This window comes from Aspergillus uvarum, assembly GCF_003184745.1.
Source record: "Aspergillus uvarum CBS 121591 unplaced genomic scaffold BO82scaffold_5, whole genome shotgun sequence".
Lineage (NCBI taxonomy): Eukaryota > Fungi > Ascomycota > Eurotiomycetes > Eurotiales > Aspergillaceae > Aspergillus > Aspergillus uvarum.
Window position 1 is genome coordinate 588,798 of NW_020291302.1, and position 23,183 is coordinate 611,980.

General features: G+C 53.6%; 7 protein-coding genes across 7 annotated transcripts; 2 read left to right on the plus strand and 5 right to left on the minus strand.

The window, feature by feature from the left end:
- Positions 1-593: 593 nt before the first annotated feature.
- On the minus strand, positions 594-2,321 carry BO82DRAFT_350757 (dihydroxyacid dehydratase). Its single transcript, XM_025634239.1, has 3 exons — positions 2,230-2,321; positions 2,024-2,178; positions 594-1,972 (listed from the first exon to the last, which is right to left on the minus strand). Exons 1-3 carry the CDS (start codon positions 2,284-2,286, stop codon positions 757-759), a joined length of 1,428 nt encoding a protein of 475 aa, XP_025496170.1. The 5' UTR covers positions 2,287-2,321; the 3' UTR covers positions 594-756.
- A 1,454-nt stretch (positions 2,322-3,775) lies between these two features.
- BO82DRAFT_143546 (putative DnaJ domain protein (Mas5)) lies at positions 3,776-5,674 on the minus strand. Its single transcript, XM_025630094.1, has 6 exons — positions 5,502-5,674; positions 5,416-5,445; positions 5,285-5,343; positions 4,772-5,219; positions 4,535-4,712; positions 3,776-4,481 (listed from the first exon to the last, which is right to left on the minus strand). Coding segments are annotated over exons 1-6 (1,272 nt in total). The 5' UTR covers positions 5,503-5,674; the 3' UTR covers positions 3,776-3,925.
- Positions 5,675-5,860: 186 nt separating this feature from the next.
- BO82DRAFT_350760 (glutamate--tRNA ligase MSE1) lies at positions 5,861-8,573 on the plus strand. The gene is made up of 7 exons (XM_025634240.1): positions 5,861-6,213; positions 6,277-6,349; positions 6,418-6,455; positions 6,517-6,930; positions 6,988-7,245; positions 7,313-7,482; positions 7,550-8,573. The coding sequence occupies exons 1-7, from the start codon at positions 5,935-5,937 to the stop codon at positions 8,190-8,192; spliced, it is 1,875 nt and encodes a 624-aa protein (XP_025496172.1). The 5' UTR covers positions 5,861-5,934; the 3' UTR covers positions 8,193-8,573.
- A 743-nt stretch (positions 8,574-9,316) lies between these two features.
- BO82DRAFT_143772 (uncharacterized protein) lies at positions 9,317-9,700 on the minus strand. The gene has a single exon (XM_025630096.1). It carries the CDS (start codon positions 9,579-9,581, stop codon positions 9,375-9,377), a length of 207 nt encoding a protein of 68 aa, XP_025496173.1. The 5' UTR covers positions 9,582-9,700; the 3' UTR covers positions 9,317-9,374.
- Positions 9,701-10,086: 386 nt separating this feature from the next.
- Positions 10,087-12,955, minus strand: BO82DRAFT_143793 (putative microtubule associated protein (Ase1)). The gene is made up of 4 exons (XM_025630097.1): positions 12,664-12,955; positions 12,527-12,579; positions 12,208-12,422; positions 10,087-12,134 (listed from the first exon to the last, which is right to left on the minus strand). The coding sequence occupies exons 1-4, from the start codon at positions 12,778-12,780 to the stop codon at positions 10,174-10,176; spliced, it is 2,346 nt and encodes a 781-aa protein (XP_025496174.1). The 5' UTR covers positions 12,781-12,955; the 3' UTR covers positions 10,087-10,173.
- Positions 12,956-13,525: 570 nt separating this feature from the next.
- BO82DRAFT_143799 (Mov34/MPN/PAD-1 family protein) lies at positions 13,526-15,067 on the plus strand. Its single transcript, XM_025630098.1, has 2 exons — positions 13,526-13,668; positions 13,781-15,067. The coding sequence occupies exons 1-2, from the start codon at positions 13,641-13,643 to the stop codon at positions 14,821-14,823; spliced, it is 1,071 nt and encodes a 356-aa protein (XP_025496175.1). The 5' UTR covers positions 13,526-13,640; the 3' UTR covers positions 14,824-15,067.
- Positions 15,068-16,479: 1,412 nt separating this feature from the next.
- Positions 16,480-20,425, minus strand: BO82DRAFT_398293 (putative cell division control protein Cdc25; the record flags this gene model as incomplete). The annotated part of the gene is made up of 3 exons (XM_025639020.1): positions 16,480-16,883; positions 16,958-17,174; positions 17,222-20,425. 3 exons carry the CDS (start codon positions 20,423-20,425, stop codon positions 16,480-16,482), a joined length of 3,825 nt encoding a protein of 1,274 aa, XP_025496176.1.
- Positions 20,426-23,183: the final 2,758 nt, after the last annotated feature.

Consider the following 23,183-nt stretch of genomic DNA (forward strand, 5'->3'; position numbering starts at 1 on the left):
ATGGGTGGTGGTGATGGTGGTGATGATGATGTTGAACGAACAGGCATCTGCAGTTGACTTGACAACGAGGCGACGATAACCGAGGTTTGCGGAGTTGGCTCGGGCCTTTTCCTTTCCCACCTTTCCCTCATTCCTACACCCTTGACTCGAGATTGAATGGGTGTGTGTCAGAACTTAGTTTGTGGGACTGTGGGCTGTGGGCTGTGGTGGGTGTCTGTCGGTGGATTATGCGGGCGAGTCGAATGAGAGACCCAGGGGACGAGAGACAAGAGGCTCTTTCGCCGAGAGGTGCAGGTCGCACAGATTAGAACATGCGATGCTGTCATCAGCCTCGGACCCTGACACGAGGATTGAAGGAAAAGGAAGGAGGATTATTGAAGGAGGGGCTGTGTGAGGTTTGAAAATGTGAATCCCACGTTGGATGCAGGAAGCAAGTAAGGAGGCTCCTTACTATAATTATTTTCCTGGCTTCGGGCCTGAAAAATCAAGCTGAGTGATCGATTCGAGGTTCCAGTCCCTTCCATTTACACAGCCAGCCAGTCAGCCCTATCCATTTTCTTTAAGGCTGCATATGCAACTGCCTACACTTCCCCATTCTCTGCACCATACTCCAAGAGAGGAATTACTGGCCAAGACTGGAGTCTACATCACTTGACCCAAAGCCAGTGCGCACATTCCATACAAGCAGGACTAGACCAAGAATCACCATCATCTGGCGAGATTAATCATTTCACTTTCAGTTCTGGCGTCATTTCATCAGTGGTTATGTCTCGGTGCCCCATAACGTTGGGCCAACCGTTGGAACTTGACTGCTCCGCGAAGAACCATCCCTTCGTCCAGCTGCCCCGTCTCTTTGCGGAACAACTCTTGCCATGGAGTCTGACTTTCCGGTACCCCGTAACCTCCTTTGGCCTCGAGTTCATCCCGACGTCTTTGCAGTTCCTCCGCTGAAACGAGAATATCTACCCGGCGTTTGTTGAGGTCAACACGCAGCCGATCGCCATCCTTCAGGATGGCCAGATTCCCCCCTGCAGCTGCCTCGGGGCTCGCGTTCAGAATCGACGGAGATCCGGAGGTACCCGATTGTCGGCCATCGCCAATGCAAGGGAGCGATTTGACTCCTTGTCGCAAAAGTTTCCCCGGAGGATGCATGTTGACCACCTCTGCTGCACCGGGGTAACCGAGCGGTCCAGCCCCGCGCATCACCAAGATACTCTTGTCGGTGATGGGGGTTGCAGGGTCTTCCAGCCGATGGTGGTAGTCTTCGGGCCCGTCGAAAACCACTACCGCCCCCTCGAAAGCATTGGGGTCGGCGGGGTTCTCCAGAAAGCTCTTCCTGAATTGTTCCGATATCACACAGGTCTTCATGATGGCCGACTCGAACAGCGTACCCTGCAGGTGGAGAAACCCGGCATCTTGAAGAATCGGTTCGTCATACGCCCGGATCGTCCGACGGTCCCAGGTGTGTTTCCCCCGCACATTCTCCGCTACTGTATGACCATTGCATGTGATGGCTCCTGCGTTCAGCTTCCCTGCGTCCAGCAGTTCGGCCATGATCGCAGGCAGTCCGCCTGCACGGTAATATTCTTCGCCCAGCAGCTCCCCCGCAGGTTGCATGTTCAGGAGGAGGGGGATATGGAACCCCAGACGATCCCAGTCATCGAGCGACAGGTCAACTCCTATGTGTTTCGCAATGGCGTTGATGTGGATGGGAGCATTGGTGCTACCCCCAATGGCTGTGTTCACCGCTATCACATTTTCAAAGGCTTCCCGCGTCATGATGTCGCTCGGTTTGCGATCGGAATGGACCATCTCTACTATTCGGACGCCAGTCTCATATGCGCATTGGCTCCGCTCGCGATAAGGAGCAGGGATGGCGGCTGAGCCAGGTAGCGCCATACCCAAGGCTTCAGCCAGGGCGTTCATCGTCGACGCCGTGCCCATTGTGTTGCAGTGTCCCGCAGACGGTGTTCTGTTGCTCATACGGTGAGAAGAGTCATAACCACGGAGTGCTACCACATACCCTCGAGAAATATAGTCCACAAATTGTTCCGTGTTGATCTCCCCGGCGGCATACTTCTCCCTGCCCTTCCAGACCACCATGCCCGAACCCGCCAGCTCGTTCTTGACATACCCATTGAGCATGGGGCCGACGTTCATACAGATGGCGGGGATATTCTTCAGCAGCGTCAGCACAATGCCAGATCTTTCTCACGGAAGTGAACATACCACAGTAGCAGCCGCCATCAAACAAGCCGGGGTCGTCTTGTCACAGCCGGTGAGCATCACCACCCCATCCAAGAAATACCCATGCAGGACCTCGACGAGGCTCAGATACGACAAATTGCGATCAATACACGCCGTGGGGCGCCGGCTCGTCTCCTGGATGGGGTGGGTGGGAAACTCAAACGCAATGCCCCCCGCCGATCTGATCCCCTCCCGAACCCGCTTCGCGAGTTCCAGGTGGTGCCGATTGCACGGGGCCAAGTCCGAGCCCGTCTGCGCAATGCCAATGATGGGCTTGCCGGACATCAACTCTTCGCGAGTCATCCCGTAGTTGAGGTAGCGCTCGATGTACAGGGCCATCATGCCCGGGTCCTCTTCGCAGCGGAACCAGTCCGCGGAGCGCAGTCTCCGACCCCGCTTGGGGCCGGCCGCACCACCACTCTTGGTCATCGTCGCTAACGTCTTCTCCAGCTCCATGGTGCGCTTGCGCAGCGCCAGCAGCTCGGACTCGCAGTCCTCAATGTTGACGGGTGCGGGGGTGCCATTGCTGGCGCTGCAGGAGCAGCCTTCGCAGGCCGCTTGGGACCCGCACGGCATTTTTCAGGGGTGTGGAATGCGACAGACGTATGAGTTTAGTAGACGAGAATTTCTGCCGATCAGTAAGTCCTCCTGTACGTCCGCGTCTCGATTATATAGATATAGGCACGGTATATCCAGCAAAAACCCGCCAAGACTCACTCGTGACTCAAAATCGGAGAGACCCCGAATTGCCAGTGCCGAATGCCCTCGGGCCAGAATCTCCGAGTTGTCGTAGACGACAGAAGGTTACAGTTGTACAGTACAGTAGATAAGCAAGACCCGGGTGCGGGGGTGGAAAATCGGCTGACCTTTTCGGAAAGCAGAACAAAAGGAAAATTGTCCGGGGTTGTACCCGGGACGGGGAATGGCTACCTTTTAAATAACTTATTGATTGATCAGTCCAATGCCAGACAGACAAGAAGATGAGAGAACCAGAAAAGAAGAAGTGGACTTTGGGGAACTGCAGGCAAGCTGGAAACTGAAACCTGGAAACCCGATCGCGTGGCTTTCGGTTCCGGGTTTGGTTTTCCATCATTCTTTCATTGATTGATTTTCCCTTCTTTTTTTTTACCCCACGCTATCCCGGATTCTGGGCGGATCAGAGAGTGGGGGTTACTTCCTCCCCTGCTCTTCCACGCTCTCAGCTGTGATGACTGGTGAGACTGAAAGGCTCTGTTGCTGCTCCCCTTCAGGTTCTTTGTTAATCAGTGCCCGTGCCGTGGGGGAAGGGACGTTCTACATGCACAGAACGTGGTCTAGTCTCGGACGAGAGAGTGAGACAGTTGCGCTGAAGGACGTTCAACTACTCGTGAGTGACTAAATGACATCCCACGCTTTCCCCGCGGAGAGAAGGGCTACCCACACTGACTATGACGCACCGCCAGATCTCACTTTTTCCGAAGAAAGAACACGTCTTATTTAGTCGAAATCATCAAGTTTTTCTTTTTCATTTATCCGTTCATGGGAGGTCAATCCTGTAACGCCCATGATGCCAGAGTGGAGCTGGATCTAACATAACCAGCAAGTCTATCACCATGAGATGGACCCAACAAAATAGGTATCGAGGTCCAACAAAAACGCAAGAATAACAATAGAAAACAAAGAACGTAAAAGCCGGCCACTACTGAGTCGTGCATTGCGCAGCCTCGCCCTCCTCATCGTCGTCCTCCCAGGCCGATCCGCCCTCGGGGTCATGAGCTCCGAAGTCCTCGATGTTTCCCTTGGGATCGTACTCGACCTCATCCACAGTATCGACGGGGATGGGGGCATCTGGCTTGGGCAGCATCTCTCTGAGTTGCTCCAGAACCGCCGGCGTAGGCTTCCACGTCTCATCGGGGAATTTGATGTTAACGATCAGGTACAGATCACCACGGGCATCGCCGCGCTTGATCGGCATTCCTTCGCCAGGAACCTTCAGGACCTGGTTGGGGGAAAGCACTTGTCCAGGAACCTTGGGGTGCTTGAGCTCGATTCCACGGCCATCAAGATGCTTGATCACCACGCGGGAGAAACCGGTCAGGGCCTCGGCCAACGTGACATCGATCTCCGCTGTCAGATCGGGACCAGCTCTCTTGAAAACCGGGTGCTCCTCCTCAACCAAGTGAAAGATGATATCTCCGGGTTCTTGACCCGGTACCTCATCAGCCTCACCCTCCAGGATGATCTTATCTCCCTCCCTGCACGTAAACATTAGCCATCGTTCCCGAGTAGTCTAGACACGCGCGCTTACCTCGCCCCGCGAGGGATGTAGATCTCCAACAACTTCTTTGCTTCGGTCGTCTTCTGGCCCTTGCACTTCTTGCACTTGTCCTTGTCGCTAAAGAACTCGCCCTGTCCCTTACACGTAGAGCAGGTCACCATGGTAGGAGAAAGGAATTGGCCCATGGGTCGCAGGATCTGCTTGACACCTACAGCACACAGCGATTAGCGGGGAATAATCTTGCTGGAACACAGAGGGTATGCATACCGTGTCCGTCGCAAGTGGCGCACTTCTTAGCCGTAGCCCGCTCCTTGCCGCCCTTGCCCCGACACAAGGAACAGATGACGTTCTTGGTGCTCGAGAACTTGACCGTCTTGCCCTTGTAGAGATCCTCCAAGCTGACTTCATACTTCTGCTCCTCATTCGGACTCCGGCGGGGCTTGCGCGCCTGAGGTCCGCCAGGCATGCCGCCCATGCCACCCATACCACCCATGCCACCGAACATCTGCGCAAGGATGTCATCGAGATCCGGGCCGCCGGGCCCCATCCCCGGCTCACCGGAGCCGTTGAACGCACTCATGCCGTGGGTGTCGTAGAGGTGGCGCTTGTCTTCATCGTAGAGGATATCGTAGGCCTCCTGGACGGCCTTGAATCGGACCTCGGCGGCTTCTCGCTCGGCTTCGGGAACCTTGTCCGGGTGGTTGGCGAGCGCGGCCTAAGTCGTGGCGAAACACTTGTCAGAGCTAGTTCTGCACACTGATGTTTGTGATCTTGTCTCACCTTGCGGTACGCCTTGCGGATTTCTTCTTTGCTTGCGGAGCTGGAAATTTCGAGGACCTCTGTAAAGCACGGAAAGATTAGTCGCTGGCTGATATTTTCCCGTCATATCTCGAGGAGCTTCGGCACTATACCATAGAGATCGATTTCGACCTTAGAAGACACTGCAGAATGTTAGCATAGCGATTCCAGATTGTTGAAAATTTCCTGGAGAGCATACTGGCAGGCGGTGACGGGTAAGAATCCGAGTGACGAACAAAGCAGAAACACAAAGACTGGGGTATCAGCTGAATAAAAATGAGAAAATTAAATTCAAGCAGAGAACAGATCAACGACGACTCCAAGCAAGAAAAGACAAGCCAGTGGGAAGAGGGTCTTGTCGCTGGGGATAAGACTGCGCAAGCGAAAGGGAAAAACAACGGCAAAAGTAAAGCTTGTGATAATAATTTATTGCCGCTGGATGAGGCCAATCACATGTCCGGCATTTCCGCGTCCGCCTTTTTTGCGGTCGGATTTAATTTCACCTCCGCCGAGCTTCTTGCTTTGCTAACTGATTCGCATCTCCCCCCCCCCCCCCCACATCTTTCCCTATTGCCGTGTTCGCTCATTGCATGCCCCTCTGTGATCGTGGGGCATTTGGACAGCTCTTGGCCATGATGATGCGACGACCGATCTCCAGCCTCCGGGCCCGACAGACATGGATCTGCACGCAATGTCGAGCCGGTTACTCCTCCGTCGCCGCGCCCAGCTCCAAACTCCGCATGGGCAACAACAAAAAGACCAATCTCCCCGACGGCTCTGCTAGAACTCGTTTCGCGCCGTCGCCCACCGGCTACCTTCACTTGGGATCCCTGCGAACGGCATTATTCAACTACTTATTGGCCAAGCGCACCGGCGGCCAATTCTTGCTTCGCATTGAAGATACCGACCAGGTTCGAGGCTCAAATCATTCGGCAATCGTGAGACCTGTGGGCTGAACGGTGGATGTCATATAGAAACGTACGATTCCGGGGGCCGAGCAGAGGCTTTACGATGATCTTCGCTGGGCGGGATTACACTGGGACGAAGGTCAGCACTTGTTTATTGTATGTCGCGCGGTCATGCGATGCATACTGACAGCAGACGGGTCGTAATAGGTCCGATTGTTGGGGGTCCATACGGCCCTTACAGACAGGTGAGTCCGCATGTTTATGTGTCTTTCTAGAGTGGAAGCTAACACTTTTGGTCCGTCGTAGTCTGAACGAACTGAAACCTATCGCAAGCACGCCCACGAGTTGATTGACAACGGCCACGCATATCGCTGCTTCTGCTCCGCAGAACGTCTGGACGCGCACGCACGGCATCGCAGCGAAGCAGGACTTGCGCCGGGATACGACCGGAAATGCGCCGAGATCTCCGCCGAAGAGTCCGCGGACAAGGCATCCAAGGGCGAGGCGCATGTTATTCGGCTGAAGGTGGAGGGATACCCCATGTTTCAGGACTTGGTCTACGGCAAGACGGGACAGAACCGGCCGACCAACAAGCTGGACCTCATTGAGCGGGTGTACGACGATCCTATCCTGCTCAAGTCGGATGGGCACCCGACATATCACTTGGCAAACGTGGTGGACGATCACCTCATGAAGATCACGCATGTCATCCGTGGCACGGTAAGCTACGCGGCTCGCACCCCAACTCGGGACAGGGTCTAATCACGAGACTTCAAGGAATGGATGGCATCGACCCCGATGCACGTTGCCCTCTACAACGCCTTCCAATGGACACCACCTCACTTTGGACATGTACCTCTCCTCGTGGACCGATCCGGCCAGAAGCTCAGCAAGCGCAATGCGGACATCGATCTCAGCTTCTTCAAAGACACGCAAAGCGTCTTCGCCGCTACGCTCGTGAACTTCGCCGCCCTGCTGGGGTGGTCCCACGCTCAAAAGTCGGATATCTTCAATCTTGAAGAACTAGAACAGCTCGTATGTCCCCTTCTAAACTCCCACCAACACGCAGCGCATCAAGCTAACCCTCAACCCCTCCAACCAGTTCAACCTCAAAATCACCCGCGGCAACACCGTCGTCGCCTTCGAAAAGCTCTGGTTCCTCCAAAAAGCGCACGCGCAGCGCTTCGCCTCCGCCCCGGAGAGCGCAGAATTCCAAGAGATGGTGCAGAAACTGATCACGGCCGTCAAAGCCACCTACACTCCAGAGCAACTGTACGTCTTGCCTCTCACCTCCAAGAAAGAAATCCGCTCCACCAAGTATCAAGCTTACAAACCACAGCGCTCCAATCCTCCAAACCCGCTCCCTCGAATCCTACGTCAGCCCGCTCCTCCAAGCGGACGCCAAATCCTACACGAAACCGGAGGACTTCCTCGCGCGCAACGCCACCTTCTTCCAACCCGCCGCGACCCTGACCCGCCCGTCTTACGCGCCCGCTTCCTCCCCGTCCGCGACCCACCCGCCCACCGCCGCGAACATCCCGCTCTCCGCCCTCCACACGGCCGCCACGGCTTTTACTCTTGTGCCCCCCAGCCACTGGACGCTCGACACCCACCGCGCCAACATCGCCGCCTACGATGGGTCCTCTGCCATTGTCTCAGAAGGGCAGCAACAGCAGCATTCCTCGGAAAGCGAGGCCGCCCGCAAAGCCGCGGACAAGTTCTTCAAGAAGGAACTGTACCACTACCTGCGGTGGGCGCTGTCCGGCGGGGCCCCGGGCCCCGGGATCCCGGAGACGATGGCCGTGCTGGGACGGGAGGAGACGGTGCGGCGGTTGCAGGATGCCAAGGACCTGACGCTGGAGTTGGTACCGAATCGGGGGGTGAAGCGGTATAAGGGGCCGCAGGAGTCGGCGGCGGCGGCGGCGGCGGCCGAGTCGAAGGATAGTTCATGGATGGGGTCGCTTGCGCCCAAGAGTTCGTGATTCTCGAATTTCTTGGTATGCTTAGGGTGACTGCGCGAAAGGGATAGGAGATGAGCCATGGGACTGAACAGTACAGTATCTAGATACCCTCCCTCGTCAAAGACTGGGTTCCACGCGGTCAGGGGATGTATGTGTATGTGTATGTGTATGTGTCTGTGTATGTGTGTGTGTCGCTGTATGTAGATGTAAACTATCCGCACTTTTGCGGTCTCATCGCTCACGTCATGCATCCACGCCCTCCCCTCAGCCTCCCTCCAAGAAGACCCGAAACCGAGACCGAGAATCGGAGCTGAGTTGTAGTTATCGCGGGGAGGATCGTGTGGATCCCCCGGGGGCTGCCCCACAACATGAGCCACCACAAGTATGCACACATAGTTCTAGAGACCAGCTAGAAAGAATCCCTGATCTATCCACCAACATCTCGATGCAAGTCCTACAGCCGTTTCGAATCGTGAAGCTCCGCGCTTCGCCTACCAAGCACAGTCACTGGTAACTCTGGCTTTCGGGTGAATGTGTCTGTGTCCCTGTAAGAACTCATTCCATATGATGCATACAATATCAGTGAACGTGTATCCTGATTCATTGGGGAAGGAATGTAAGATTCTTGATATGTACACATAGAGGAAGAGCTAACCATCTCCTCTCCACTCTTTTCCCAACCCCTCTCTCTCTCCAAGCAATCTTTCATCATCTTATCAAATTAGAAAAAGCCAACCCCAACGTTTAATATCCTGGATCCATTCCCATATGACAAGCCCTCCACTCCCCCGGCAAAGCCACCTTCCACGATAACTCAGCTATCATTTGGAATGATCGAGCACTAGATCTACCTGTTACAGTATATAAGACCGGACTCGCAGCATCCTGTTGACATATCTCGAGAAGCGTCTTTTCACGGTTGTGCTCACCGATGACTATTCGCAACGGGTTTGGGATGATGGTGGGCAAGGAGTGCGTCCTCCAGTTATCTCGATAAATAGGGACAGCTAGTCCGAATGCAAGGTACTCTGGATCATCGCTATCATCACAAATCGATTGCGATTGCCCTGCAAAGTCGTGATAGTCAGGATCCGCAGTAGCTTCACTAAGGTAGAAACTCCCCCGCGGGAATAATTACTTTTCTGCCGTGGACTTAGATAAAATCAAGTATGAATGTATCAACTCAGAAACTCAAGAAGCTAATTAAACCAGTGGCGCATGGCTGATATTAAAACCAAATCGGAAACGACACAAAGGAGAAAAAAGCGGGTTGCATGTCCAGGCGACGTGTACACGAAAAGACCACATACAAAGCAAGACAGCCACACCAAGAAGATAGAAAACAGATAGAAGAGAGAGGGACAGAGCTCGCATGTGTAAAACAAACAAGCAAAAGCCCTCCATAGACATTGGCAGTGGTCATCATGAGGAAGTTACTGGGATGCTACGTAGTTTCACAAAGGAAAGACACCCCAATATCGACTATGTCCTGTAAGAGAAGGTGGTTGCGGCAGTGTTCAAACAGAAGGTAACATGACCATAGTACAAGAAGTCGAATGGTTGTCTCCAAATATGATAGAGAGCTTTTTGAGGAGTGCAACACGCAGGGGTGCAACTCGTAACGGCATCCAAGTCGTGTCGTTCGTTGTTTAGTAAGTGGATTGTATTGGGCTGGGACCTCGATCACGCAGTGAAATGGGTCGGTCGATAGGCATCGCAGATGGTCTGGACACCACAACAAGGTCAAAGGCTGAAACAGACAGAACGCAACAACAGCATAACGGCGTGGTATAATCTCGAAAAATTTCAACAAAGAAGATTAGGGGCATTGAGCAGCACTTTATTACGTTGCCTTGAAAATGGGCATGGAAGCTCAAGCGAGAGACTGCCGGGGTGGATCGGCAGGAGGAACATGTAAATATCAGAAGAACCTGATTACCGTGTTCTAGGCTCAGAATATGGGTGTCGAGTCTGTGGAGCAAGCGATGGACCCTTAAATGTTTCAGTATGGCTCCATATCATCCGTCCACTCATTGTCGCTTCCACCGGCATGCATCATCTGTCTATGCTGGATGTCAGCAGGTTCGTCAGGGCTGACACTTCGAATGCCTTTGGCTTTCTTCCCTCCTAGCGAGAGAACGGGAGTTTCCTCGGGGGCCAACAGGCGTTTCCCGTGAGCCGCGCGCAGTTTAGCGTAATATACATCGCTAGCATCGGCTTCCGACTCATCACCAGAGTCAAAGGTTTCCCAGTTCTCCGATCCGGTAGTTGCCGTGATGACGGTCGACGTACTAGACACTTGTCGGGGGGCTGGAGCGGGGGGCGGGGCTGCGTGCTGCAGATAGGGATTGGGTTTAGGGAACCCTTGCATGGAGGAGGATAACGACGAGGCCGATGAGTGCGATGATTGAGAGAATCCAGTGGACCGCTGAGAGAAGGCCGACGAGCTGACAAAGGAACGCTGGTTGCGGTCATCGTATACGTCTTCAGGGCTGACCGGCCGCACAAAGGTATTCGACAACGCGCTAGCGCTCCGTGGAGGGTCGAAGAGATAGGACATGCGCTCCTCCCGCGACTCACCACCAGTCAAGGCCCGCATTCTGGGTGGAGGCGGACGAGGTGCTGGGATCTTGCCGTTGATTGTGCTCGAGGAATAGGCCCCAGGAACTGCGCGGCGATTGGGGGAGTTGTTTCCAAGAGGCATGTTCCCAAGTGGAACTCGGGCTGGGATCTTGGAGGGAGACTTGTTACCCGCTCTGGAAGGCGCTCGCGAAGGGCCAATGGTGTTGTACTTTGTTGGAGGACGGTTTCCAGTGGGGGTCTTGCTTGTGGAGCGTGGAGGTGGGGCCCCTCTCATCACGCTCGCAGGGCGCGATGGTGGCTGCATCTGGCCAGTGCTCCGCTTGGTAGCACTAGCCGGGGCAGCAGAGGGAGTCTTGGATCGTGGAGGAGGTTTGGCAACAACTGGGGTGAGCTCGTCCAGATATCTCTCTCCGTGGATGAGAAACGGCCGGCCGTAATCTTCTTCCCACTTCTCCAGCTCTTTCCGGAGATCAACCTCAACCTTCGGCAATTCTTTGGCGATGCGCTTTCTCATCTTCTCTTCTCTCAATAGCTTGCCTGGATCGCGTCTCTCTCCCTTTGCGCCACGCGCCATAAGACGGGAAGCATCTTGACTAGAAATGGCCAAAGCCTCTCGTTCCGCTAGGAGGCTGCGGTGCTTGTCAATGAGTGCCAAAGCTGGCGCACGCTGTGCCTTCAGGGTCTCGAGCCGTGCGATTTCGCCTTCATGAGCCTCAAGGAGAGCATCACTGAACACGTCGGAAAAGGCCGGAGTGAAATCGATCATCTCCTCTTCCGAGAAGTATAGCGCATCCCATAGCTCCTGCAACCGGACGCGGGCATCCTCAACGAAGAGGTGCAGGTTCTGGCTCTTGAGTTCGTTGAGACGACCCAATTCTTCCTCAAACTCGTTGATAGTGCGAAGGCCACAGCCACGGTTCGCAGCGAGGAACTCCTTTCGATCAGCCTCCTCAATGCCGAATCGTTCCCAGAGTGCTTCCACCGCGGTCCGCAGGTCCTTTAGCTTGCGCTCCCGGCCTCTCTTCTCCTCCAGCAGCTTCTCGCGTTTTGCCCTCAGATTGTTCAAATCTGACTCGTGGAGACCCAGCTGCTCAGGCGCCTCCCGGTAATATTTGACGATGTTCGTGTCGGTCTGCACTTGGGGGGTGCCAAGCTCAGCCCACAGTTTAATTATCTCCTCGCAGGTGGTCTTGACGAACTCCAAGCGTCGATGATATTCTTCGTAGACTCTTGTGAACTCATCGTCCAGAGCGGTGACATAGGACGGGGAAAGATCGAAGCTCGGCGAAATCGTGGTTCCCGGTGCTGTCGGCGGCAATTCGATGCTGACGAATGTTGCTTCGAGATGCGACGCGTAGGATTCGAGGGCCTCCACCAATTCTTTGTTTTTGCACCAGTCAGTCCGACAGATTCCCACTTCTGCGCGCAGAACAAACATCGACGGTGCACTTACTTCTCACTTGCTCGAAACGCTCCTTGTGTAATTTGCTCAACGCGCCGTGCTCCTCGCGCAGGAAAGCCAAACAACGGTTGAGCGGGTAGCTGACGCGCAAGGCATTGTGATCGAGCTGATACTGTCCATTGGCCTTCTCATCCACCAGGGAGTGTTCCATATGTTGAATAGCGGTGATGAGTCGCTGCGCCTCTTCCTCCATCTCTTTCTTCTCACTGATTTGTAGTAGGAAGATTTAGCCGCCCGTTCTTGGCATAAACAACAGGGTGGATTGAAATCGATTTCCTTCCATCGCGCAGTGTGTGTGTGTGTTACTTACGTGTCCACGAGTTTGAGGTGGTTGTTCAGCGTTTCGGACAAAGCACTGAAGAGCTGGAAGGGGGTTCGGTCATGTCAGTCGCAAACGGTCACGGTAGGTAGGCAGGGGGGGTGTGATGCGGATGGGGGCCAACGAACCTCTGCCTCACGCGCGTCGCGCTCATGGCTCGGAACACCGATGTCATCGTAAATACCATGTAGTTCCGACACGATGGTGTTGACCTGGGTGGTCAGGTAGCTGGTATCGACGGCCATTGCGAATGAGATGGTCCACCCAAGCGCAGGTGGATCGGGTGATGTGCAAGCGCCGGGTATGAAGTTTGCTTTAGAGCGATTGCGATTTTACGCGCAACCCACTTGACGGAGCCGATCGCCTTGGAGCGAACTCGCGATCCACCGTCATATAAGATCTGCGGCGACAATGCGCCTTCACCTGTCAGGATTTGCCGCGGAAGACCGACCGCAACAGAGTCTGCAAGGCGGACAGGGCAGCAGAGAAAAGAAAGGAAAGGAAAGGAAAGAAGGGATCACAGAAAGTGGAATGGCATCTGCAAGAACCAGACACAACCCGTATATTTCATTAACGAGTCCACGGCTGCAAGCAGATGCAAGGGTGGCTGGGGGGAGAGGGGGGGGGGGTGTATGGTGTGGATGTGGATGTAGATGGAGAGATCGATAGATCGAGGGGGGACAACAATAATCGAGGACTGCCCGGACTGACTGACTGCTGGCTGGCCTTCCTTCCCCTTCCCGCCTGGGGAATCCCGCCCGCTCAGCTTCGATTGCCCTTCGCCGCCTTGTTTGACGTTCCCGCCCCGTTTCTGCAGCAACCGCTGAATCAGCTATTGACCGCCCGAATCTGCCGGCAACCTGCCGGACGATAGTCACCGCCTTTCTTTCTCTCTCTCTCTCCGCATTCCGCAATGCTGTCACCGATAAGTAAACTAACTCACTTGCAACTTCATCCAAATCGATAACAACCCCCTCTTTCCCCTCATCTTATCGCATGTCCCCATCAGCATCATCCTCCCAGAATTGAACATCCTAGGCAATCCTTACCTTCCAATCCGACCTTCCTTCTCTAATCTCACATCACCAACCAAGCACAGCCCACCATGGAACAAGCAGCTCTGCGGTCCTGGGGTTAGTATCTCCGCAGACCACTCCCCCCTCTACCCCAGAACCCATATCCCACAAACCTATTACAAACTCACCATCATCAACCCAAACTAACACCCCCCTCCCGAAAAAAAAGACCTCGAAAACGCAACCACCCTAATCGACCCGCACCGCGACACACTCTACGCCTACTCGGAAGAAACGCACCGGACGCTCTCCGCGCAACGCCCCTGGTCCAAAGACCCACACTACTTCAAAACGGTCCGGATCTCGGCCCTCGCCCTCCTAAAAATGGTCATGCACGCGCGGTCCGGCGGCTCGCTCGAGGTCATGGGCCTGATGCAGGGGTACATCCTGCCCGAAACCTTCGTGGTGACGGACGCGTACCGGCTGCCGGTGGAGGGCACGGAGACGCGGGTGAACGCGCAGGAGGAGGCGAACGAGTACATGGTGTCGTACCTGCAGTCGTGCCGGGACGCGGGCCGCATGGAGAACGCCGTGGGGTGGTACCACAGCCACCCGGGGTACGGGTGCTGGCTGTCCGGGATCGATGTCACGACGCAGGATATGCAGCAGCTGGGGGGGCCCTTTGTGGCGGTGGTGATTGATCCCGAGCGCACGATCTCAGCCGGGAAGGTCGATATTGGGGCGTTTCGGACGTTTCCCAAGGATTATGTGCCGCCGAAGGGCGGGGAGCAGCAATTGGGTGGCGGGGAGGAGGATGGGGAGGATGGAGCTCCTAATGGTGGTGGGGCGGGGTATCAGTCGGTGCCGTTGAGTAAGGCCGAGGATTTCGGCGCCCATGCCTCCCATTACTACTCGCTCGAGGTCGAGATCTTCAAGAGTACCCTCGATGCCCAGATCCTCGACCTGCTGTGGAATAAGTACTGGGTCGCCACCCTCAGTCAGAACCCGCTCTTCGCCTCGCAGGACTACGGCAGTAAGCAGATCATGGATCTCAGTCAGAAGGTCCGGCGCGCCACCCGCGGCATGGAGGGCAATGTGTCCCGAGGCAATGTGACCCAGGTCCGGGATCCCCAGCTGGACCGCATCGCTCGGGACGGACAGCGGATTGCGTCGGAGGAGGTCAAAGGGCTGCTCGCAGCGGAGGTGAAGAGGAAGCTCTTCCAAAACATCGGACAGGGAGAAGCGACAGATGCAGCGCCGCAGCCCAGATGATCTAGACAAGCTTTTTATTCAGTAATGAGGTGGAATGACTTATGCTTGTTCTCAATTACTAGACAAAAATGCTTCCAGCACATCTACAAACAGCCAGCCTCGTCCCACTGTGGCTCACTAAATCCACCAATCCAGGAAGAGTGAAGCTACCGGGGCGGGATTGACCACTGCACGTTCATTGCGCAATTATGTTAGCAAGGAGCTAATTCTTGAGCCCTGACGGATGAGCGCCATTGATATGGTCTATACACTAAAATAGGAGGTATATCCTCGGTAGTAGAACAAATAAGTACAGGTGACAATCATAGAAAGGTAAAATCACAGTTGGAACCACGTTCCAACAAAGGTCACATGCCTGTGCAACATGTGTCATGACATATTATTCATCAATCCGAACAATGAGTAAGACCCTTCGTGGGAAGACGATCAACACCAGGTGAGAGATCACAGGATCGTCGGTATGCGTACAAGAAGCGAAGGAGGCTAGATCACTGTACAAGCAACATATATGGTAGAAAGATATGATCAATCTTCGAGTCGATCACTTGCCGAGAAGAGGAAAAAAAAAAAAAGCAGGGAGGACTGCTAGAGCCGTTGAGGTGACAGGGAAGAAACAAAGGAAATTGCAAGGTCATGTCGAATTGACGTTGGTCAAGAAAATGAACGAGGCCCTCAGTCAGGTGGAAGAGACGACAGGGACTGAGACTGGCAGAAAAGATAAAGTCTATGTCGTGATCGAGGTTCGTCAGCATCGTTCATGACAACACTTGTTGAATTTGTACGTGCTTCCTGGCGTGGGTTTCCGCCTGGGCGTTCCAGTCGTATTTGTGTTTTTTGTGTTTTTGCTTTTTTGGTCGATGAGAGGCAGAGCGGCAAGTGGATCGTAGGATTGATTATCCTGATTCAATATTCTTGAAAGCTCAGCAGTTCCAAGGTGGACTATTCCAACTTTCGCGCTGCAATTAGCCGCAAGCACGCATGGATAGTACGATCCAGGCCCACTGTATCAGTCGAAAGCAGCATGTCAGATTCTCCAGCTCGAATTGAGCTATAACGCCACAGGAGCGAAATTGACACCAGGGTTGGCGTAATATGCGATAGCGTCGAAATTAGAGTGCAGGGGGGAAATTGCCACCTTGGCTGTAATCCATTGATGTGATAAGTGGTGGTGGACGGCAGACACCTTGATAGGCTCGGCTGATTGAGATAAGGTTGTGCGGCGCGGTTGGGGTGGATGTATGTGTATGCAGCTCCGACCCTTGCTTATCACGCCATCAGGGGTCGGCTGAGCGCATATGATAGGCTCGTTGCTGTTGGCAGTTCAATTCAAAGTTTGACTGGTGAAAGGAGCGGTCACGTCCAAGCGCACGCAGTAATTGTGACACCGACAAGGATTAGCCCTGCACCACACCTGGCCCGATAAGACGCCCCGACGGAGAAGCGGTAAAGCGGCGGTTTACAGGAAGCCCGATTCAGATAGGAGTCTACGTGTTAGAAACCAAAATCGTTAGTCTTCGATCGTTCAATCAGAAATTGTCAATGCATAACGATCCCTCAACGGCATGCGCATACTTCCCAAGTGAGTAGTCATGGCCTCACGGGTAGCGAAACAAGTGCAGGGGAATGGAAAAGAAGCCAGAACACAGGGTGACATTATCATCGTGTTAAAACGACCATGCTCGCGAAGGTCAAAGTACGCATGCTGGCAGTGTTGAGGTTGTTGTTGCCATTTCCTGTGGTAGGACTGGCGCGTGCAGTGGTGGGAGCGATAGGGGTATTGTTAGCAGCATACCTCGCGATCTTCTCGTCCTCCCTCTCTCTCGGCTCTACTTCCAGACTTCGGTCGTACATGTTATGCACGTCGCCCGCCGCTTGCAGATTACTGAGAATATAATCCTGCAACTCCGGGACCGGCTGCAAAAGGTACGGGACGTTCTGATATTGTTGAATGTCGCGAATCACTTCTGCCGTCTTCGCACGCTTGTTGAAGTTGATCAGCTCGGATGGTGTCAGAGATGGAATACCGTCTTCGATGAATGTTAAGTCGGTCAAGTAGACACCTAATAATCTGTCAGCCACTGTTTATCACTGCCTAGTCAAGACTTTTCAGAAGCCTTGATCAAAGTCTGCTCACCAAAGAATGGAATGCAAGGTGGGTTCGCCAGATGCAATGTCTCTCGATACTCGCCAAAATTCTTCGTGCTCGCCATCAGGCGACGCATTTGCTCAAGCACAGTATATGTGCGTCCGCTCACTTGAGACCATGTGCGTCCCAGACGGTGAATCGGCGCCGTTCCTAGAGCGGATATGATAGAGGTTAAGGTGGAGTAATTGTTAAGCGCGCGACATTTCTGAACAATGGTTAGTATTAGACAAGATGGTGGAGAGGAATGCGTACATCGGCGATGTTGACAAAGTGCTTGATCACAACCACTCGCTTTTTGACATCAGAGTGAGTGAGAATCATCTCCGCGACCCAGTTTGTCAACTGATTGGAATGAAGAATGAGGGCCTTCACGTTTGCAGCAGGTTCGGCTTCATCCGGTCCGACCTTCTTCTGCCATGTCTTGTTCAAACATTCCGTAGGCCGAATTTTAGAATAAAGACGTGATTCGATGATTGTAAGCTGTCGGGCAAACTCGGTCGGATCTATATCTAGGAACTTCATCTTCTTCATATTCTTAGGTATAATGGGTGTCGGAGCTGCGGTAGCCTGAGTGGGAACCAAGCGCTTGACCGTATTGTCTTGACCCTTAAGTCGTTGCTCTATGGCTGCCAGGAGCTGCGGTGACCCTGGTGTCTTGGTGGTTGCAATGGAGTCTTTAGTGAACGAGTGGACATGCTCAAGCAGAGTTGTGTGCGCCGCATCATTCGGCTCCATCCAGAAGTTCTCGAACCAACTCTTCAAGATGTTGACCACACGGAAGCGAATTGGCTTCTGTTTCCTGTCGACCCACATCTGCATTTCATCTGGGTTCAGGCCAAATGGGGGCTGGATATTGAATCTCTGTGTGATCAGCTCAAAGAGCTCCTTCGCCGTCGTGAACGAACGATAGGTGAGAAGAAAAGTGTTGTTGAAAGAAGCATCAAGCTTGTCATGGCGCGTCAGTTGCTCCACCAAGCCGGCAAGAGTACCACACTTGAGAGTGGGAACGTCATTCTTGGTATCAAAGAATACCTCGCCTTCGTGATCCATCTTCAAGAACCAAGGTGTTTCTTCCGGCTCGCGAACCGGCTCTCGCACGGATTCCCGCGGAATTGCAGCTGGCGGCGCTTGCCCAAAGAATCTTTGTGCCTTGTCCATATTGCGACGCACCTTTTCGGTGGAGTGCTCAATCGAGTACGAGGATGGAATACCGATGGATTCCGTTGCAATTCTGGCTTGAGACTCTGCGCGGCTATGAATAACCTTCGAACTTTCAATCTCTCCACCCAAGCGACTCTCACTGCGGAAGACCGTTGTGGGCTCAGGAACCTGCTCGAGAAGAAGCGATAGCGAGAACCCAATCTGTGAAACGAAGTTTTCCAGCTGTCTCGCGACGCTGCGAACCGCATTCAACCTATCTTCAAGGGAATCGCCGCGTAATTCAGCCCACTCGTCTCCAAGGGGTGCTGTAACTGCTTGACAGCTCACAACAAAATCAGCAATTGCGTCGTACACTCTTTGTTTCTGCAGACTGAAATCGACGAGTTGGGGGTTCTGAAAACCGGTTCCGAGGGGTGCCAAGTTGATAGACTCGACAGCCGAGATCCACGGGCGATATTGGTCGACAACCTTGATAGCAGCAGCTGAAACCAGGTTGCCAATGTTTTCGTGCTCGACAATGGTGACAATCTTCTTCTGGTTGAGCGTCAGACGTTCTTCAAGGCGACGAATGCTGCCCACAAAGTTTCGCCTGAGGATATCGATCTTGTCTAGCAGGGCTGCGTCAAGGGGCACGGAGGGTTCCGCTCGCATATCGCCCCCGTCCTGATCCAAAAATGAAGTCGGGCCAGGTTCACTGAGTAGCACGCCGTTATTCTGCCAGTAGCCGCCCGAATGGCTTCCACCAACAAACCCTGGGACAATCCGGTTGATAGAATCGCCGCGCTGCTGCCTTGCGACCTCAGCAAACCCATAGACACCCTGCATCACGCCATCTGCCTCTTGTAGGCACTTGTTGGCAGAGTCCGGACCTGGCCAATCAGCTGCTGCAATATGCGATGAGAGCACCAACTTGGAGAATTTAGACATCATGTCTCGGAAATGGGGATAGAGGGCTTTGTTGGTGGAGATGATCGACGGGTTGCCCGAATGATTGTCCGTTGTGTCCGAGCCAGCTGCCAGCAACATGCGTAGGTGGTCGGAAATGTCTTCTGCCTTCCGCACAAACTCCGACCGGTCGCCATTTATCAGTGTCTGTCGATAGGCTTCCACGGCCTGCCGCATGTTCTCGACAAGCAAAGGCCAAGTGAGAATCGTCGAGGCACCGTCATCGACGAAATGTGAGGGAACTTCCGAGGAGATCGAAGGGCGATGGATGTTATCCGAAATGGAGTTGTTACTACTTGGCGGGGCGCCTCCGTAGAAGTTTTGCGCGCACCGCATCGCTTGATATGAGAGCTTGTCGTCACTGATAGACTTCGTAGCGGACGGTGGGTGCAAAGAATCCATGGATGTGGCGGGAGACACTCCGTCGAGGTATGATTGGCGCCTCCGGGACATCGAGTCGCGAGAGGTCAACATCAGGGACTCGCCCTCCGCTTCGGATGCCGAACCATCGTAGTCGTCCTCATCGCGTTCGAACCCACGAGCCATCAGTTCCGGCGGTGGTCGAGTCTGGTCAGGCACGATGACTGTGTTCCGATCGTACGGGCCGGTCTCGTTGGCCGTTGGGTTTTCAAACGGCAACTCCATCGTGCTATAGCCGGTGAGTGTATTGAAATAGAATAAGCGGCCATCGGGAGTGGCTTGCGGGATCCAGAAAGCGGCCTCCTCCTGCTCCTTGGGCGCTGTAGCGCCTTCAATGGGCAAGATCGGCTGCGAATCGCGCGAGTTTCCCCCAAGCTCGGCTTCATCGGCCTCCTGTTCCTCTTCAAAATCCTCTCCCGCGCCAGAATCCACAATAGCATCCTCCTCCTCGTCGCGACCATGCGAAACCTGCTCTTCCTCAATCTCACCAAGATCGGTGATCACAGTACAATAATTGCTGGGAAACCAGCCCCTCACGCTGTTGTTGATAACTCCATCCCACCAGCCAGTTTCTAGTTGGTTCAACACCTGGATGATATCACCTCGTCGGAAGCTGAGACTGGTGTGGTCATCGGCGTCATAATCGTACATGGCCCGCACGAACAGCGCCGGCGGCGGTTCGGGGCTGGGAGTGTAGCGGCCTTCAGTCGTCATTTTTATCGGCGAGGGTTGTTGGTTGAGCGACTGATCGGCGGCGGGATCTCGGGTTGGGAACGATAAACTGTTGCCACGACTCCGCTGGCCTGTTGTGGGGGTAGTCACTTGCTCTTCGGAGTACTCGACGGTGGTTGCAAATGTATTGTTCTTGGCCGGCAGTGTAGAAGATCTAGTGTCAACAGCCAATGGCTCGGCCACGAAGGTTTCGAACATCGGGTATCGCAGCAATTGGCGCTCGGACGACGGAGCAGATGGGAGAACGAGAGTTGGCTCGTAATGAGCCCCCGCGATCTAAGGCTGAACGCACTTAACGAAAGGTAATGTGCATGACTGACTGGAGGGATAGGTGTTGAGTGAAAATGACCGATAGGAAGAGGACGGGGGGGGGGATTAGGAGGGGAAAGAAGGTGGGCGGTAAACGGGGGTGGTGGTGGAAAGGCGGCGGGTTGCAGAATCACCCGCGGTAGAGATAGCCTGTGCTGGTGAGATCGACCCAAGAATCGGGGCTAGATAGATCACGAGATGACGACAGTCACTGATTATCGGTCGGAAAACCAGTGGTCTTAGGTGATCCTTCTGAGAATCTGATATCAGCCAGTCATTGGAGAAAAAGGTTGGGAAGGAAGAGAAGAGAAGAAAAGGGGAACAAAGATGAAGGGAGAGGAGGGGATGGGGAGGTAGAAGCTTGGGGAAGGAAAGTAGCGAGAGGGAGAATTAGGGGAGAAGCAGTCAGTTTAGTTAGTTTGGTGGTGGGCAGATTGGCTGGGGGGGGAGGAGTGGAGGATGAGGGAGAGAGAGAGGGGGGGAGAGAGAGAGAGACAAAAGGTGGAGTGACAGTACCACTCGTATTCTTACCGACCCGTTACAACGAAGTCCCAGACTGGATATCGATCCATCCACGAGCGGATGGATGGGGACGAGCCGACGTGAATTACTGGTACGTACTGGACGGCTCCCTAAAGTTATTATTATTATTGTTTCTAGGTTCCAGTCACCGCGGGCACTGCGGTCGATTGCTTCTTCTTGTCCGATGCAGCTGAGTGCAGCCACCTGTGGTGAGCTTAGTACGAGTAGTCAATCCGTACTTCTGGATTATCGCTGGACAGAAAAGAAAAGAGACAAAAAAAAGAAAAAACAAGCAAAGGCATGCCCTAAAAATAAATCTCTCTGCTTAAACTATTGCCGCCAGAAATCAATGCAGAATTTTTCTTCTACTACTCTTGATTGACTTACGCATCGCATCGTCTTATTTTCTTTCTGCTCACCTTGTCTTTGCCACCCAACAGGAGGGTTAAGTATAGTAACTGACTGCCTTGCCCAGCAGCTGACACTAACTTAGTCGGGAATTGTTCATTCAACTACTCACTACCCGACTAACTTACTATGAGTTAGTAATCTCCAAGAGGGCTTTCCGGCTTCTATCCGAAGGAAAGAAAGTTACTTCTAGTCAAGACCAGTCTATCATAAACGTTGAGTGGAGCTCTCAATACGGATGTACGTCGGAAGTGCAGTACATCCGTACTGTACGTGCTTCCAGAGATAGCGAGAAGTGCTGCAGCAATACGTACAGAGGACCTCCTTGTACCGCCAGACCTGTCGCTGCGGTGGAACTGCACGAGCCCTCCGCAGCCCTCTGGCGGACTGACTGGTCGAACACGAAGTTACTATTGGAAGAGAAGGTTGTAGAGGCGCAGGCGGTACCGTACGTGCTCCATCGCAGTCATGCCTGCCATTGGCAGTACGTCAAGTCCTGTACGTGCGCCTTGCGGACCCTAATGGGGCTTTCAGATGGGGGGGAAGAGAACCGGTAGGCCAGTCAAACGGTGTGTGGCCTGCAGCAGTTCAGAAAGATACTGTCATGTTTGTCGCTTGTCAGTCGTATTATGGGGACAAGTCGGAGTGGGCGATGGGGCAGAGGAAGTCGAGACTTTCATGTCCTTTCTTGTCATCTGAGACCGGGTTGATTTAAGGGGCTTGTTGGTGGAGTAGGGAATCTATCTATCTGTTATCGACAAGCCACGGCGGGAGGCTGAGTGCGAGTGAGCAAAGCAAGATTTGAAGAATTCGTGTTCATTGAATCTCTCTCTCTCTCTCTGCACAGACCGATCCAGTCGATAATGTGTGCCCCAGGGCCGAGTCTCGAACCTTTTTGTGGTTGTTCCTTGTTTTGACTGATCTGATTCTGATCGATGAACGTTTGTAGCCGGTATTCTTTTCCCGACTCCCGATCCAGGCGCGGGACCGTTGTTGTTACCGTGGACCGCCCAATTTCTCCCAGTTGGAAGGTTAACTACACCCGCCGGTGCAGTGCTCTAACTCAACTTACCGAACGGGTAAGTAGTTACTAACAACCTTGAATGTAAACAACAAGAACAAATAGTTTGGTAGTCCATCATCACCATAAACATCACCGTCGTCATCATCGTCGTCAAGATTCAAGCAAACCTCCCACCCATGTTTTGGCCAATTCTTGCTAGTATACATGCACTATCGAGTAAATCCTTCTACTCTGGGCGACTCTGACCTTGGACGCAAAGTTTGTGCCCCTTGCCCCGGTGGAGACACGACGGGAAAACAACCCCGACCTTGCACGACCACAACATATCAACCATGGCTGATGATGATACTGAGGAAAGAAACGAGGAGGTGGGGGGAAGCTCTTGTTGGCAGTCAGCTTTGCCCCGTTCACAGTTCTCGCCCACCTCTGACGACATTGCATACCATCACTCATGTCCTTCCAGGCACTAGTTATTCCCTGAGATGTCATTGTATATGCCAGTCGAATGGTCCCAAGTACCGTACCGTACTTTATATCCCACCTATCAATCGCTGTAGAGTACGGTGAGATGTTGCGAACGAGTACGAGAGAGATGAAAGGTAGCGCCGCAGCCGTCAATATGGCGCTTTCCGATCACACCCACGCACACATTCTCTCACATACAGGTAGAGTACTTTCTTCACGGGAACAAAC